At 47.2% G+C, this 16758-nt stretch overlaps 1 protein-coding gene and 1 pseudogene across 4 annotated transcripts in view; one reads left to right on the top strand and one right to left on the bottom strand.

Moving 5' to 3' along the window:
- Positions 1–16758, bottom strand: part of ARNT2 (aryl hydrocarbon receptor nuclear translocator 2) — a 199714-nt gene that overhangs the window by 158389 nt on the left and 24567 nt on the right. Inside the window, exon 1 of one of the 4 annotated variants that reach the window (XM_050799959.1) lies at positions 3849–3970. The exons of 2 other annotated variants lie outside the window; for them this stretch is intronic. Coding sequence is in view for 1 of the 2 variants with exons in the window: in XM_050799958.1 (XP_050655915.1) it covers positions 1387–1393 (7 nt within the window). In the remaining variant the exon portion in view is untranslated. Of the gene's footprint in view, positions 1–1386; positions 1999–3848; positions 3971–16758 lie in introns of those variants that run through there. One more of the 4 variants, XM_050799958.1, reaches the window with a different exon arrangement.
- Positions 249–8853, top strand: LOC126960078 (histidine-rich glycoprotein-like; annotated as a pseudogene).

Below are 16758 nucleotides of genomic sequence, written 5' to 3'. Positions count from 1 at the left end.
TCATACACACCCCACCCCTCCACACCACTCTCAACACACATACACAACACTCACACACTTCACACACCCTGCATACACCACTCACATCAGCACATATACACACCACTGACACACACCACGCACACTCCATACACACCATTCACATCAACATACACAACACCCACACACATCATACACACCCCCACACACCACTCACATCAACACACACACACACCACTCACACACCACACGCACATCAGTCAACATACATGCACAGTATTCACACATACACCACACACACCATTCACACACACCAACACATCACACACCACTCACACACCCCGCACGCCCCCACCATTCACAGCAACATACATACACACCATTCGCAATCACACCAACACACCACACACACCACTCACACCACAACACATACACACCATTCACACACACACCACACATATACCACTCACAACATACATGCACACCATTCACATACACACACATTCGGACACACCACACACACACCACCCACACCACTCACATCAACACATACATAGCATTCACACACACCACACACACACAACTCACATACACCACACATCATTCACAAACAATACACATTGCTCACACACCACACCACTCATATACATACACCCCCACACAGCACACACACCACAAACCACACACGCACACACCATTCACATCAATAAACACACCATACATACACCACACACATGCACCACTCACAGAAATCTCACCACACAAACCACTCAAACCAACATACGCACCACACACACACACCACAAACACACATCACACTACTCACACACATACCACAGACACCTCTCTCACACCACACACACACCACATACACACAAACCACACACACAGCCCACCCCAGACCTGACAGGGAACAGCCTCCTCCTCGCTGATAGTAAGAGCTTTGCCTGAGTGGGGAAGTGTGCCCCTGCATTTGTCACAGCCCTGGGACCCCACAGCCCTACACACCCTTTGGAAGGAACCCCAGGGATCCTGGACAAGTCATCCATCCCCTCTTGTTTCCAGTTCGCCACGGGCAGCCCAAGCAGTGCCTGGCAAGGAGCTCATCTGAAATGGGAGTGAAGAATGGGACCCTCACCTCGATTTCCCCATGCAGCTGAGGGTTTGCCACATTTAGAAAAGACAGGCGTCTGGTGCAGCACAGCAACATGAACACATTCTATAACACACATCAAAATTCAAATAAATCTCAAAAGCCAAGGCCAAATTTTCCATTACACAAGGAAAAGTTTGGAATTGTGGCAAAGTAACCCGCTCCCCTTTATGAAGCAAAGCCACCAAAGAGCTGCTTCACCTCGCCAGTTCCTCCCTCCCATGCTTCCTTCAACCTTCTCCAGTCAGACTTGCCTGTCATCCCACTACAGAGCTGCCATCATCAGGAGGCCACTCTTGTGAAGGCAAACAGTGGCTCTTCTGCCCCTGACCTTCTATGGGGATGTGGCCTCCTGCTCCATCTCAAGCGTTTTCGCCTGGTCTTCCAGGCCCATGTCCTTCACCTCCTGCCTCAGGCCCCTCCTTCTAGGCCTCCTTTGCCTGCTCTTCCTCCTCTTCCAGATCTCAGGGCGTCTTGTGCAGCCTCCTATCCTATGTGTCCTCCTAGGTGATCTCATCCAAGCGCCTGGCAGCAGCGCTGCCTCGGCTGCTGCTTCTCCAATCCACCAGCAAGCTCTCTGCTACCTCCGAGAGGTCTCTCCATCTTCTGAGCTCTGCTGCTGGCCTGCCTCAGGACACCCCTGACCTTCATGCATCCACTCTTGCCCTTCCCACTCATTCCGCACTCGGAAGCCACATCAGACAAGGCCAGCCCTTGCCTCCGTCCTCTAACACATTTTCTTTCCTCTTAGCCCAAACCTGGAGTTCCCTGCCATGATCAACTTGTTCCTGTGTGGTCAGGCCACTGCCCACCTCTCCAGCCTACCTCTCTGGCTCCAGCAACACTGCCTTATCAGTTCGTTGAACACACTATGTTCCGTTCCGACCCCAGGACCTTTGCATATGCTATGTCCTCTGGCAAGAAAGCTCTCCTCCCTTTCTTCACCTCATTAATTCCTTACAGTCATTTAGATTTTGCCCAAATATCACTCCTCAAGGAGGCCAGTCTCTGAACAACCCCTCCCCTACCCAGTCTAGGTCTGGTCCCTGGTGATTCATTCTTACTGTACCTGGACTTCTCCTGGGAATGAATGAAGGTCACAGCAGTCCAGGTGAGAGATGGCAAGGCCTGAATGATGGAGCCGCAAGGAGGGCATGCCAGAGGAAAGAGATGATGTCACTGCCTCAAAATAGTGTGTCGGCGTCAGATCCCAAAAAGGGAAAATTCTGAAAAACCTTGGTCACCTGATCCTCCTACACTGTATGGGGCAAAAAATGTCTAGAGACGGAAGAAAAATATGATTGGGCCGGTTGCATATTTACAACTACCATGCCACACATGCTCAATACAGGAGGAATTCTGCAGCAAAGTAGAGGCACACGTGCTCATGCATTCCTCGGTTCATTGATTCAGGGGGCCACACATTCAGTAGCAGCCTACTTCTAGCTCTGGCTTCATCACTATTTGCCTCAGTCTCTCCTCAACTAAGACGTGGAGTTCATCGGGACATTATTTCCTTTTGCAGAGGTTGCTGTGAGGAAGCGGTCTCTGCTTCAATTATAAGCAGCCTTTGCAAAGCTCTTCTTTGGAGCCGGGGGCTGTGCTAGAAGCTGAACAATGGTCAGAGATGAAAGGACCCAATCCTGCCTCTGACAAGTTCAGTCTTGAGTGTGATGGAGGCACAGAGCCCAGTAACTTCACACTGAGAAATGCATGCTGTGAGAGATGCTGGACACCATGTGGTGGGGACGGCTGGGAGGGTCTGAGAAGGCTTCCTGGAGGATACCACCCCTATGCTAACCTGGCAATGGACTGCAAAAAATGCTCTGGGAGGAACAAAGTACGACAGGAAAGATGCCCTTTCCTAAAAGTGTTCCTTTGACTGCTCCAGAATTTCTGAGCAGATTCCTTCAGTCCCCTCTGAGGGGTATGCTTTCTTGTTCCTTTCCAGTCCCTGGAGCTTTCTGGTCTTTTATCCCAATTGCAACTCCCTACAGATCGAGAGTTATTCCCCCACTCAAATGCGACCCTCTCATCTAGATCTCCGCTCAGGATCCCTGATCATAACCAATGGCAAATGCACAAATAGACAGAAATATCTGTATTCGCAGCAGTCTGACTCCAAATGCAAATATCCCCTCAGGAAATTGTTTCCCATTACACACAGAGGGGAAATGACTGTCTGCTCTTAGACAAAGTTGGAATGAGGTTTGGAGCTCATTTAAAAATCAGTACAAGCTAAAGATTTTGTAAGGTTCACCATAACACAGAAAACATATCTGGTTTATAATGCAGCATCTAGCTGTAGACTATTTCACATTTCAGATGCAGACATACTGGGTAGAATTCCTATAATACAGTGTAGGCAGCGAAAACCTGGAAAAAATGTGGAACTTGAGAGCATTACAGATGAAAGGAACAGGAAGAAATGAAAAAAAGACATATTGCTCTCCCCACTATTTCATGTGAATCCAAGTAAGAAAAATATCCCCTGATCTTTACATTGGGAAAAAATTAATTACATGCAAAGTTTCACCACATGATAACATACAATATTTTAATGGCCATTCAAATAAACGAAAAACCAAAAGACTCTTTCCATGGGTGGGAGTAGGGTGAGGGCAGGCAACTAACCAAAGAAAAATGCTCTTCTCAATATTCATCTCTCTTAGAACAATTCTCTTCACAGAAAGCACATCAAATATCACAGCCCTACCTTTTCAGAGGGATTAAACAAAGATCTTTCTTCCTTGTGACCAACACCTTCTTAGAAGAATCTGTTATCCGTGTAGAAGAAATGTCAGAAACCTCTGGGAGGAAATGTAGCTGCATTTGTATTCTGCTCAGCAAATGTCATCACAGATCTGTTTACCTTAACTGTGGACCATGATTCAGCCGTGACAACTGTCTTGCATACTGATCAATTTATTTGCAGCAAAATTTCTAGCATTAACTGCTTAGGTTCTGAAAAATCGGTTACTTGGATTTCCTGTGCAACCATAACGAATGCACATTTGAAAAATCTAGATTCTTATCCAGACATTTCAGTGAGAGATAATAAAGGTTTTTTCTTGAAGTGTAAGCAAGGGAGGGTCCCTCTGACTTCTGGAATGAAGACAGCACACATGATTCCCAAAGGACCTCCATGGGGTAGCATTTTTATAGCACAGTGTGCAGAAAAATCATTAGACTGAGAATCAGAGAACTCTGACTGCAGATCCTTGCTTGGCTTTAACCAGCTGTGAGATCCTATGTAAGACATTCTTTTCTGATTGGCAGGCTGGACCAGGGTCTCTGCAATAGAGAAGAGGATGGCCACTGGACCCGAGAAAGTAAGAAGAAGCCAGGTCCTGCCTCCTCTGGCTGGTGCTTCCAGCCTGGACGCTGAGCCCTGGATGCCTGCCTGAGCCCCTTGTAGCAGGCAGGCAGGTTTTGGCATTAGGGAATTGAAACCAGTCCCAAGGCAGCCTGGGGAGATGTCCTCCCGCCTCAGCTAACAGTGCTGGCTCAGGTAGGGCTCTGGCTCTCCTCTGGAACAGGGGCACTGCACTACAGCACACTACGGTGTCACTCCCCATGTTCCCACTAGTATCCGAACCCACTAACTCCAGCTTCCTTCTCCACCCTGCAGGCTGAAGTCCTATAATCTCTGTGTTGAAATGTGTAAAAGGGGCAAAAATAAAACAGACCCAGCAGGAAGATGGGTAACCAGTAATTCCAGTGGAAGAAATGTAGAGAGGCTACTGTCAAGGTTATGATTCTGGAGCAAGACAACAAGGATGAGTGACCCATTCAACCTGCCCCACTCTGTGCGCGACCATCAGAAGAAAGTGTGTGTCACCAATCACACGGAAACCAGCCAGAACATCTGGGTTGGAAGGCTTTGTGTCTGTCAGTGGACTGAATGTCCCTAATGAGGTCTTAGAAGGAGTCTCAGTCAAAACCTAGACTCTGGCCTACCAGGACCTGAGTCTAGGGAATCAGGAGCCCAGTGCAGTAAGACAGACCCTGCACAAGAAAGGGCAAGGCATGGGTTGCTGGTGCAATGGCATGGGAGAGTGTGCAGGAGGGCTCAATGCTCTGATTCTCCACATTCGAAAATACCAGAAAGAACCATGGGTTGGTGAAGGGTTCACTGAGGAGGACCTGCCGGTGAGACACAACTTGTCAGCCTGGAGAGTCCTTGAGGCAGAAGGAGGGATAAAACTGTCTTCAGATACCTGATGGACCTTCCTGCATAAAAGATAAGAGGCCAGTTCTCAATGACTGCAGAGGTCTCTTCACAGTAGCTAAGGATATGAAAGGTAGGGGGGAAAAATGAATGACCAAGATGCATGTTGACTGTCCAAAGGCAGCTGGAAGTGAACAGAAACCAAATGAACTAACAAGTCTGACATAAGGAGAAAAGCTCATAAATTATGGAACACTTCCAGATAAAAATTACTCAGCCTTTAAATATCATGATTTCAAAGATAATGTTACAGGAAAATGCTAAGAGTAAGTTAATAGAGCAGGATACAAAATCATATATGCAAACATATTTATCAGGGATCCATCAAAGTTCAGCTTCAGCTACACTATTTGCCCAAAACCTATTATTTGGCCATGGCTTCTAAATGAATGCCTTGGCCTTTGAAAGGACAAACAGTCAAATACCTATTGCAAGATCATTTCTGGCATCCCTGAACTTGTGCATGATCAATGACCTTATGATACTCAGGTCACCATCATCTCTATATCTACAGCATAACAACATCAATACTACAAATAAGGCATGCCACATGAACTTATTGCTCAAGTCTGCATATTCACTTTCAAATGTAAATCTGCATTCTAGATGTACTCAGATTAAAAAGCTCCTTGTATGTATGATGTATTTTGAACTCTCCCAGTCAGATGGTGTATAAATATAAATATTATTGCAAGAATGAAATGTGCAATAATCTTTGATCATATGGCAAAAGCTATTAATTTTATATGCAAAATTTATGTGCAAATCAATTATCAAGAACTTTACCAAACAGTTACATTTAATAGGAAGTGAGGAAAGAAGACAAATATTAAGAGACAACACTTTGGGAGGCTGAGGTGGGCAGATCACGAGGTCAGGAGTTCGGGACCAGTCTGACCAACACAGTGAAACCCCGTCTCTACTAAAAATACAAAAAATTAGCCAGGCGTGGTGGTGCGTGCCTATAATCCCAGCTACTCGGGAGGCTGAGGCAGGAGAATCGCGTGAACCCAGGAGGCGGAGGTTGTAGCGGGCCGAGATTGTGCCACTGCACTGTAGCCCAGGTGACAGTGTGAGACTCCGTCACAAAAAAAAAAAAAAGAGGCAACACACTTGCTTGCTACTTTTACAAAGACTGTCATTTTCTTTCTGAGACAAGATATGTGCAGAACCATAAATACTACTGTAAAACAGAATAAAAGAGATCATTAGTATATATCATAAATCATGTCTTTGTGGAATTGTTTGGTATACTGGCATTCACAATAATAAACAACCTTTAGGATTTTAGATTTTTCTATCTGTTTCTGTTTAGACCACGCATCTTTCAAGAAAAAGTCTTATTTGGAATCCTTCATATCTTTATAAGGACAAATTAATTGCCAACTTTATCGACTGTGCCACCTCAAAAATTCATAAGGGAAAAAAGCCACCCATATCACACCATAACATCTATAGTAAATCATCACCAATCCAGACATAATTAACAAAACCAATGTAGTTCATTCCTCCACCAAACTCAGTTGCAAACAAGTGTCTATATTTAGTATCATAAATTGCAGCATGGTAAGCACAGGAGTATCTAGCAGTGGGCAAGGTCCAGATACGACTGTTTCTGACTTAGAGTTTAACTTTACGATGTGAAGAATCCTAATAAACAAAAATAACATAAGAACAATACCTATTTTTGTTAGAATGTCATATTTTCATTCAATGATTCAGCATCAGCCTCAATCACAGCCAAACATAGATGCTTGGCCATTCAGCATTAAGGAAAACTGAATTAGCTCAACACACCTCTAATATATGTATGTCCAGACAGAGAAAGAGACTGTGTGTGTGTGTGTGTGTGTGTGTGTGGGTGTGTGTGTGTAGGTAAATACTTTTTAAAAAGGAACAAAGCTAATTTTGAGTGGTAAGACTACATAGGATTTTTACTGCCCACTTATCATTTTCCATTATCTCTGTGTTTTAAAAACTTAGAATACAATACTCTTATGATCAGGAAGCAATGCAAGTGATGTAATCGAAGGTAAGTGAAATGCTGGGTTCTGTGGGCGGGCTGTGTGGGAACTGGGAACACAGAGCTGGGGGAGTAGAAGAGAAGCCAGCAGCTGTGAAATGGTATAGCCACCTCCAGCTGAGCAAACTTCCCTACAGGGATGGGACAAGGGTGATGAAATGGGGAAAAGGTAGAATTCGAGGCTGAAATAACTACTGAGTTCCAGAGAGGTAGCAGGCCCTGAGCAGGCTCATAAATCTGCACAGCAACACTGTGAAAGAAGCATCATTATCACCATGTCCTGGGTGTGATGATATTCAGGGTTTTCTGATTAGTACAGTAGTAAATGTGCATGGTAAACAATCTGAAATATTCAAGAAAGAGTAAAAACCAAGGAGATGAGGCCACACAAGAGGAGAGGAGACAAAAACAGGATAAGAGAGATGGAGAGGGTGAGACTCTGGCAAAGAAAATATTAAAAGATGAGTTATTCAAGGTGGGGGAGACACTGCCACCGGCTCTGAAGTCGGGCCAAGAGGTTAACAGTGGCCTGCCGAGTGTGCAGTTCCTCCTGTGGCTCCCTTCGCAACCTCGTGACTTCTTGATGCTGGGAGCAATGAGGAGTGAAGGCCCACTTCTCTCCACAAAGGGTAGACTGAGGTTATTCCACAGCACAGTACAAGGCCCTGAATATACAGAAAGGAAAGATGGAGCCCATGGGAGAAGAAGGACCAGCAAACAGCCAGGGACAAGCTGTGTGAAAAGTGACACAGCAGGTAAATCCAGAGAGCTCTGGGAACCAGAGGCACCAAACAGCACAAAACGGGAGAGACAATCAGTGGGATGGGTGCAGAAGTCTCTGGAGGAGGCAATAAGTTGGTGGATTCTAAACACTGTTTAACCAGGAAGTAACAGACAAGGTGAGTCAAGCTTGAGTCCTGCCCGCTGGGCTCACAGATACCCTGGCCTTCTCAATTATCACGCAAAACCCACACCTTTGAAAGAGAGTGGGACAAATACTAAACCGGATAGCATGCAGAGACATTAAAATCCCAGGCACAAATGAAGACTGTCCACATAACCAGGGACATGTGCCCCTTCTCCACATGTACTGATTGTTGTCCAGCCACAATGAAAGCAGCTACCATCCTTCCTGGTGCCAGGGCCCACACCAGTCATGAAGAAAATACAGACCCCCACCAGTATACCAGATGGCTAATCATCTGGAGGATGTGGGTGTCTTGGGAGTATCACTGCCTACTTTAGACAGTGGACAGCAACCTGCACTTCCTGTACATTTAACTGAAACCCTATGGAGGTGGCACCATGATGGGGATACCTGGATGGATGTGGTGAGGCAACATAACATGGTTACAATCCCTCACTTGCTGAGTGTGTGTTTCTGTTTCCCCAGGTAGAAGGACCTCCCCGAGGTCAGGAAGCAGTGTCTATTCATTTGTCGTATGAAATCACCACACCCTTCAGTGACGGCCATGCTTTCCTTGTCGCCTTGTTTGAGATTGAGTGGGTCCCACAGAACTGCGTTCCTGGAAGCCTTGGTAACTGCTCAGATCCCAGCTGCTTTACCTGCCAGCATCCTGAAACTCAGCAAGATCAGAGTCCAGACCTCGTAAGATGTTGAGACTTCACCTACAGCTGCCCCACCCAGGCTGATGAAGCATCAATCCAAGACGAAGGGGCTCATCCCTGAGTCTGTAGGTAAAGGTGGGAGGGAAAAGCTGAATAATGAGGGCAGCTGTGCAGGGAGCGGGAAGGATGAAGGAAGGGATGACTTGGGCTGTAGGAAGTAGAGGCTTCCTGCGCAGTTAGCTGAAGACAGTCTGCTCACAATTGCACATGTGCATGGCATTGTAGCTGGGACGCACTAGCCATTCAACACATTTTTTTTTCCTTGTTTTGCCCATATCTCCTCAAATTCCTTTTACCATCAACACATATTTTTTACACGGATGAATGAGTCAATGAATGGATAAATTTTGCTCTGAGTGCTGCCCTAAGAGGCACATACAAGGTTCTCAGTTATTCAGGTGCAAAATCAGTGCCAAGTGATCCACAGCCATTTCAAAGCTGTCTCTGAAGGCCACACACCTCCCACTTCTAAGCCAGTAATGGCCTTGGACAGCATAACCTTAGTACTGCCTGCTCCTGTGGACAGAGGGAGGGAGGGAACCTGGCCTCGGAGCCAGAGGAATGCGAGGGGGCTGTGGGGTCAGCAATGTGCATTGGGGGGGCGCAGCTGTTTGGACTGGGAGGCAAATTGTTCTATGGGAAGGGGTGGAAAAGGGAGGACCGGGGCCCAGGATGAAAGGAAGCCAGTTCAAAGGCCGGGGCAGCCTCTACTCAGCAGCAACGGACCTTGCTGCTTCTGAAGCAGGGACTGCCCCAATAACGGCTCTTCTCAGGAGGAAGTTACTATGCCCGCAATCCTGGAGGATCAGGGTTCTTCAAAAGTGAGAACCAAAATTAAAGGGAAGGGTACTCCACACCGCCAGCCTCCGTCACCCCAAGAGGGAAAGACAACCTCGGGCAGAGCTGGCACCTGTGGAGGAGGCGATGGGGTGTCCTGGCTGAATAAAGGATGAGGGCAGGAGGTGTGTGGCCAGGTGGCCCCTTGGCAGTGCTGGTTGTTGGCTGTATCTGCAGACATTGAGGGATTGGGGGGCTCCCTGGAAACTGGACTTCAGTGAGCATGGAGAGTAGTACAGGCGACAATGGGCAGGAGGGAAGAGTGAACCCAGACATCCCAGTGGTTTACCCGCAGGTAAGGATCCAGGTGCTGCCTCTCAGGAGCAGGAGTTGCAAAACATAAAAGGAGAAGGTGACCTCGAACAGCCCCCCTGTTGTATCCATCTCCTACCCACCCTGTGCCCAGGACCTAGGTAAAATTCAGGAAAAACCTCCATGAAAGTACCACGTCTTACCTATCTTAACCCGAGCTCCTGGCTTTATCCTTCTTTCAATCTATTATCCTGCTCCTGGACATCCCCTCTCCTTTTCCCTCTCTCTTCCACTCCCCATTCCTGCCTCTCCTCTGCTCTCGCTCCCTCTCCCAGTCTACCTGTCCCCACTCCTCCTCCACTCAGTTGCTGATTTTTCTCTTGATCTCTCCCTCCATCCCTTGCTCTCTGTCCACACTCCTTTGACCCCTCTGGGCATCTCTGAGTCCTACCAACGCTTTGCCTCCCCAACAAAAAGCACAGATGAGCTCACACTCACACCTTCACACAAATGCTTTCTTTCCAAGGTCTCTCTTCTCTGCCTTTGTCACTCTGGACTTTGCTTCTGGCTTCAAGTTTCTAGGTGTAGCCACATGCTACTGTTTGACTCTACGTGAAGATTAACCGCAAGGAAGCAAATGTGCATAAGAAAATCTCTGCAGCAAAGGCAATTCTGTTATTCTCAAGTCCATAGATGCCCAGTGTGACACTGTGAACTGGAGAAAAAGGAGCACTTCCTGTTCAGGAAATCTTGTAAAATCATAAATGTTGGGACTCAGTCAACAATACCCCAAAATGAAGGCCTCACAAGCATCTTCAGAAGAAAAATTTATTTCTCTGATCTTCTCTTGCCTTCCTGTCTCTTAGTGCCATTCTCCCCCGAGGCTAGACACAGACACTAGAATCCCTCTGCCCCAAGGCAGGGCATGGAAGTCAGAAGCCTTTTTCCCCAAAGCCAGCCATAAAACTTAAAGATATCACTCTAACTTTCCCTCTGCCTTTCTGTGTAAAAACTGGCCATAAAGAAACTATCTGCCCTACCTTGTTTGACTGCAGGTCATAAGACCCCCATTCCAGAGAGGGTCCTGCCTCATCCTCAGAAGGAAGGAATGCACGTTTAGCAAGGCCAAGCAGAATCTAAACAGATAGGCCTTGCGGGGTTTCCCCACTCAGCCTATTGGCATTGGATCATGCCCTTTTTGTCCAGTCCTATGTCTACCTGGCTGTCCATACTTTGTTGAACCTCAGCATAAAAATGGGCAGTTTCCCCTGTATCTTTGGGTCATTCTGAAGACTCTCATGTACACATTCATAAAATTTATACCAATTTTCTCCAAGTAATCTGCCTTTTGTGAGTTGATTTTTCAGCAAACCTTCAGAAAATGAAGAGGAGGCTTTCCCTTTGCCCCCCCCAATAACAAAATGGTATCTCATTCTTTAAATATAATTATTTCTATAAAATGCCTTTTCTAGGCTGGGCACAGTGGCTCACGCCTGTAATTCCAGCACTTTGGGAGGCCAAAGCAGTGGGTGGGTGGATCACTTGAGGCCAGGAGTTCGAGACCAGCCTGGCCAACATGGCAAAACCCCACCTCTACTAAAAATACAAAAATCAGCCAGGCATGGTGGTGTGCACCTGTAGACCCAGCTACTCAGGAGGCTAAGCCAGGAGAATCACTTGAACCTGGGAGGCAGAGGTTGCAGTGAGCCTAGATAGCACCACTGCACTCCAGCCTGGGCAACAGAGTAAGACTCTGTCTCAAAAAAAATAAAAATAAAATAAAATAAAATAAAGTGCCTTTTCTAAAAAGGAAAAAAACTGTGGGCATACCCGCTGTTTACACAACAAATTGATTAAGGAACTCACATATCCTTCCACAGATCTAAAATCCCCTTTAAGAGGTTTTATGAAACAAAGTAGTTTCCTTGTTGAATATATTCCTTGATGAATATATTCATCCATCATTCACCAAAAAAACATTTTGTGTTAAATTTTAAACCATGAATTACTCTACAAATATAAAATATATGCAAAACAGTAAAAATGTTTACACACAAGGCATTAAAATCTGTTTTCTTTTCAAAGCAGTTAAGGTATTATTTTTATGCTATTTGGTACTATAAACCAAATGGGATGCTCCTCGATGTCTTAATTTATGCTTGGGACTCCAATACTTGGAGATAGGGGAGCATGAGCTTCTGGAGAAGAAAGAGGTTGTAGGATTTCCTAGCATAGGAGGCTGAGCTGTGATGGTGAGACCACACCTTCTGGTTATAGAGGAGGACAAGCTCTCTGTTCATGGGAACACTGTTGTGTTTCTCAGAGGCCTCAGCCCAAGCAGAAGATCCACCTCCACCTGCACCATCTAAGCCACAGGTTGGCAAACTTTTTCTGGGAAGGATCAGAGAGTAAATATTTCAGGCTTTGAAGGCCATAAGGTCTCTGTGGCAACTACTCAGTGCTGCAGTTGTGGTACAAAAGCAACCGTAGACACGGTCTGTAAATGAGTGGGTGTGGTTGTGTTTCAATGCATGAGCACTGAGATTTGAATTTCAGATAATTTCCACATGTCATGGAATATTCTTTTGGTGTTTTTTTCCATCCATTTAAAAATGTAAAAATTATTCTCAGCTCATGGGCCATACAAAAACAGGAGGCAGGGCAGATGCGGCCCACTGGCCATAATTTGCCAACCTCTGATCTAAGCATCAGGTCCCAGAAAATTCAAGAAGAGGCGAGAAATCTTCTACATCTAATTCAGCTGACCCGATGGGCAAGACACTGCCCTTCCCCCTGTGCCCCAGAGATGCAGGTGAAGGGCTGGTGCAGGTGCACTATTTCATCAAAGTCCACACCCTCCAGGGACCAGCAGTTGAATGGGAAACAGATGCTGCATTTTTACCTATTGACAGTAGACCCTTAATCTTTGCAGCTGAGCTTTCAAGAGACAGCAGCATCAATTCTCCATGGAGAAAAACCTGCATGAGGATCATGGTCAGTTCCACTGGGCCATTTAGGCTGACATACCTGAGCTTGTCCTGGAGGAAAAGGAGGAGCGGCCCTAGGCAGCGACCACAGAATGGCTGGTTGCTTCAGAGAGCTACTTCAGCTGAGAGTTACTTCAGCTGAGAGTTACTTCAGCTGCCCAGCCTCCTGCTAGGTGCTCCCCACCAGGAGGTCCTGAGAGAGGGCTTCAGCCACCAGTGGATCTTTGAGGAAGCACTGGAGGAACAAAGCCCACCCTCAGCACCAAAATGGAGAGAGCTGGCAGGCCAATGTCCCCTAATGAGGATTACATGCGAAGAAGTAGAGAGACCTGCAGAAGCTGCTGGATAAGTGGGGACAACTGGGAGCCTGGAAAAACAGCCAGATAGGAGGCAGAGACAGGGGCCTGCCCAGGAGGTCCAAGGGAAGAACAGACAATCACGAGAGGAAGGTGGGCCTGTCTGTAAGAACCCCTAATCCGGCCGGGCACGGTGGCTCGAGTCTGTAATCCCAGCACTTTGGGAGGCCGAGACGGGCGGATCACGAGGTCGGGAGATCAAGACCATCCTGGCTAACACGGTGAAACCCCGTCTCTACTAAACAAATACAAAAAACTAGCCGGGCGAGGTGGCGGGCGCCTGTAGTCCCAGCTACTCGGGAGGCTGAGGCAGGAGAATGGCGTAAACCCGGGAGGCGGAGCTTGCAGTGAGCTGAGATCCGGCCACTGCACTCCAGCCCGGGCAACAGAGCGAGACTCCATCTCAAAAAAAAAAAAAAAGAACCCCTAATCCAGCCGCTTCAGACTATCTCCCAGCCCACTCCCCTAGTACAGCCCATCCTGGAATGGCTTCGGGCCTTGGAGACAGGACAGGCTCAAAGGGAGCCAGGGAGTCCTCTGTGCCCTCTTCAGGACCCTGAAAGGAAGCCTCATTGTTACTGCGAAAGGAGCAAAGGTATTTCAGAGGGAAGTGGTTGGCTGCAGCAAGGTCAGGAAAGGACCTGTGCTGTGGAGTGGGAGGGGGAGGATCTGATCTGGCCATAACCTGGGCGTGGCAAGAACAATGATTACAAATGCTGTATATCCCACTGCCACGGTCCCAGTGATATCCCTGCACAGAAGAGCACCAGGCCCTGAAGAAGAACATGCAGAGAGGACAGAGGGGACGTGCTGTTCACAAGGCCCAAGGCTGCGGCCTCCCCAGGAAACTGTAAGGTTCAGGATTCCGGTTTTGTTGTTGTCTTTATTTTGGGGGAATGGGGTGGTAGAGGCAGGTGGCTACAGGGGTACATGTAAGTACCTGAGTGGTGTCCAGTGCTTTGTAGGGGGATCGTGACATTGGATTCCAGGAAGGATATAAATGAAGATGAGCAGACTGACAGCTGGTGGGAAAAAACCCTGGGACAGAGTCTGGGGAAGGAGGGTGCATGATTCATTGCCGTGTACATGCACCACCCGGAACAGGGCCCAGCACAGAGCAGATGCAGGGCAAGATCACAGGTTAGTCCACTAAGGGAAGATCAGTGCTGGATTTGCATATCTGTGCCCACTGCTGGCCTGGACAGGCTGCCCAACTGCTGTCAAGGTTCTGTGTATTGTGAGAGAGAGGATAGGAGACTGCGTTCCTTCAATCCCACATTTCCCAATTCTGATTACTTCTCTGTCACTAAAGCAAAAAAGACCACTAGAGCAAAGAAAAACCCTGAGGTCACAACCAACACCCGTGAAGAATCAGACAGATTCCAGCCCTTCAGAGACAGAAGAGTGAGAGTGTGAAGAAGCCAGCACAGACGGACTGGGGCTATTTGCAGCTCCCATTGAGACTGGACAGTCAGCATCTACAGTCGCTTTGGGCTCTGTTCTTGTGGGATGGTTCCTTCTAGCTCTGGGCTATCCCAAGAGGGAATACATCCAAGGAGCTTCCAGGATAGGAGGAATTTTGACCTAGCAGCTTTGTTATGGCTTTGATCATCTGGTTTGATCTTATAAATGACACATAGATGATCTTCCTGTTTTCCCATGAAGTGAACCTAACTCTGGAGTCTGGAGGAAAAGTGGCCAGCCATGTGTGGAGAATAGGTGAGAGGGGAGGCTGGTTAGACCTAGGAAGTCAGGATACCACAGAGATCTCCAACTCAGGATCTTAGACACACAGCCACATGGCCTATTGCATCCAACACAGAGCATGGCCCAAGAAAGCACAAGTTACAGCTGCGGTATCAAGTCAGAAGACCTAGGAAGCTCTGAGTGGCACCAGGAAGTGGGTGCTCATCCTCGGGAGAAGACCTAGAGTGACCTAGGGAAGCCTTCTGAGAGGACAGACAGATCCTGGTAACCACTGGTGGGGCCTCAAGGATGGGCACTTTCATCCCCAGGCTGCCCTGCTGTTACTTCTGGGTGATGGTGATGTCCCGGGGATGCGACTACCTAAGGAGAGAAGAATGGGGAGAAGAAGGAGGTACCTGGTGGGGGTGCCAGGGTCTCTGCCACTTCCCAGGATGGAAGAGGCAGTCATGATGTCTGGTGGTACAGAGCTTAGTTGGGCAGGGGCTTTGTCAGTGGGCAGGCTTTTTGCTCACACTAACCAATTCTCCACCTCTCCGGACACCAACTGCATCTCCTACAATTTGATTCAATTCTGACACTAACTACCTGGAGTTGGCACGGATCCCCACAGATTACGGGCTCAATCCCACACGACTGCCCCACTTCAGATGCCAATCACACATCTGGGCCTCCTACACTTCTCACCAACCGAATATAAATTGGGGATTCCTACAACTCCCCTTCTCAGGTTCGGTAATTTGCTATATCAGCTCCCAGAACCACTTACTATTCCCAATGTAGGCTAAAGAATACAATGCAGGAACAACCAAATGAAGACATGCACAGGGCAGGTGATTGCGTGGTGTGTGTGTGGGGGGGGTGGAGCCTCCATGCCCTCTCCAGGCACCCCACCTTGCCAGCACTTCCATGTGTTTACCAACCAGGAAGTTCCCTAAATCCCAACATTTATGGTTTTTTTTATGTAGGTTCCACTGTGAAGGCAAGAGAGATTAAATCATTGGCCACTAGCTTGATTGCTAGCTCCTCTCTCCTTGTCAGAGGTCAGGGGGTGGGGCTGAAAGCTTCAACCCTCTAATCCTGCATAGAACGTGGCCCAGCCCCTTCTTGAAGCTGTCTAGGGGCCCAGCCACAAGTCATCTCATTAATACACAAAAGACACTCTTATCACTCCAGAGATTCCAAGGGTTTTTGGAGCTGTTTGTTAGGAAACAGGTGAAGACCAAATACGTATTTCTTATTATCACAATCGGGAATTTCAACTAAGCCTTTGTTCAGAAAGGCTGCATCAGTCAAGCTATTTTCTTCTGCCTTTTATTTTAAAGGGGGACTTGGAATACAGAAAGGGGATTCTAATAACAATCTCCTGATGACATATATTGTATCAGATAGATCCTACATCTTTTCCAATCCACTTCCTGGCAGGAAGCATGTGTCGAATGGACGTTGAGGAGTCAGTTCATTACACATCACAAAATTATATTTGTCTGTTTCTAGATCCAGAGACCAGACATGGATATGAGCAGATGACAGAATAAAAGTTGGGAGTTGTATATTAAAAGAGTAATGTTTGCCTTTAACCAACAATGGTTCTCTGTTTTCTCTTC

This window comes from Macaca thibetana, chromosome 7 (genome assembly GCF_024542745.1).
Source record: "Macaca thibetana thibetana isolate TM-01 chromosome 7, ASM2454274v1, whole genome shotgun sequence".
Classification (NCBI taxonomy): domain Eukaryota; kingdom Metazoa; phylum Chordata; class Mammalia; order Primates; family Cercopithecidae; genus Macaca; species Macaca thibetana.
Note: the sequence above shows the minus strand (reverse complement) of the source record. Positions and strands in the feature narration are given on the sequence as shown.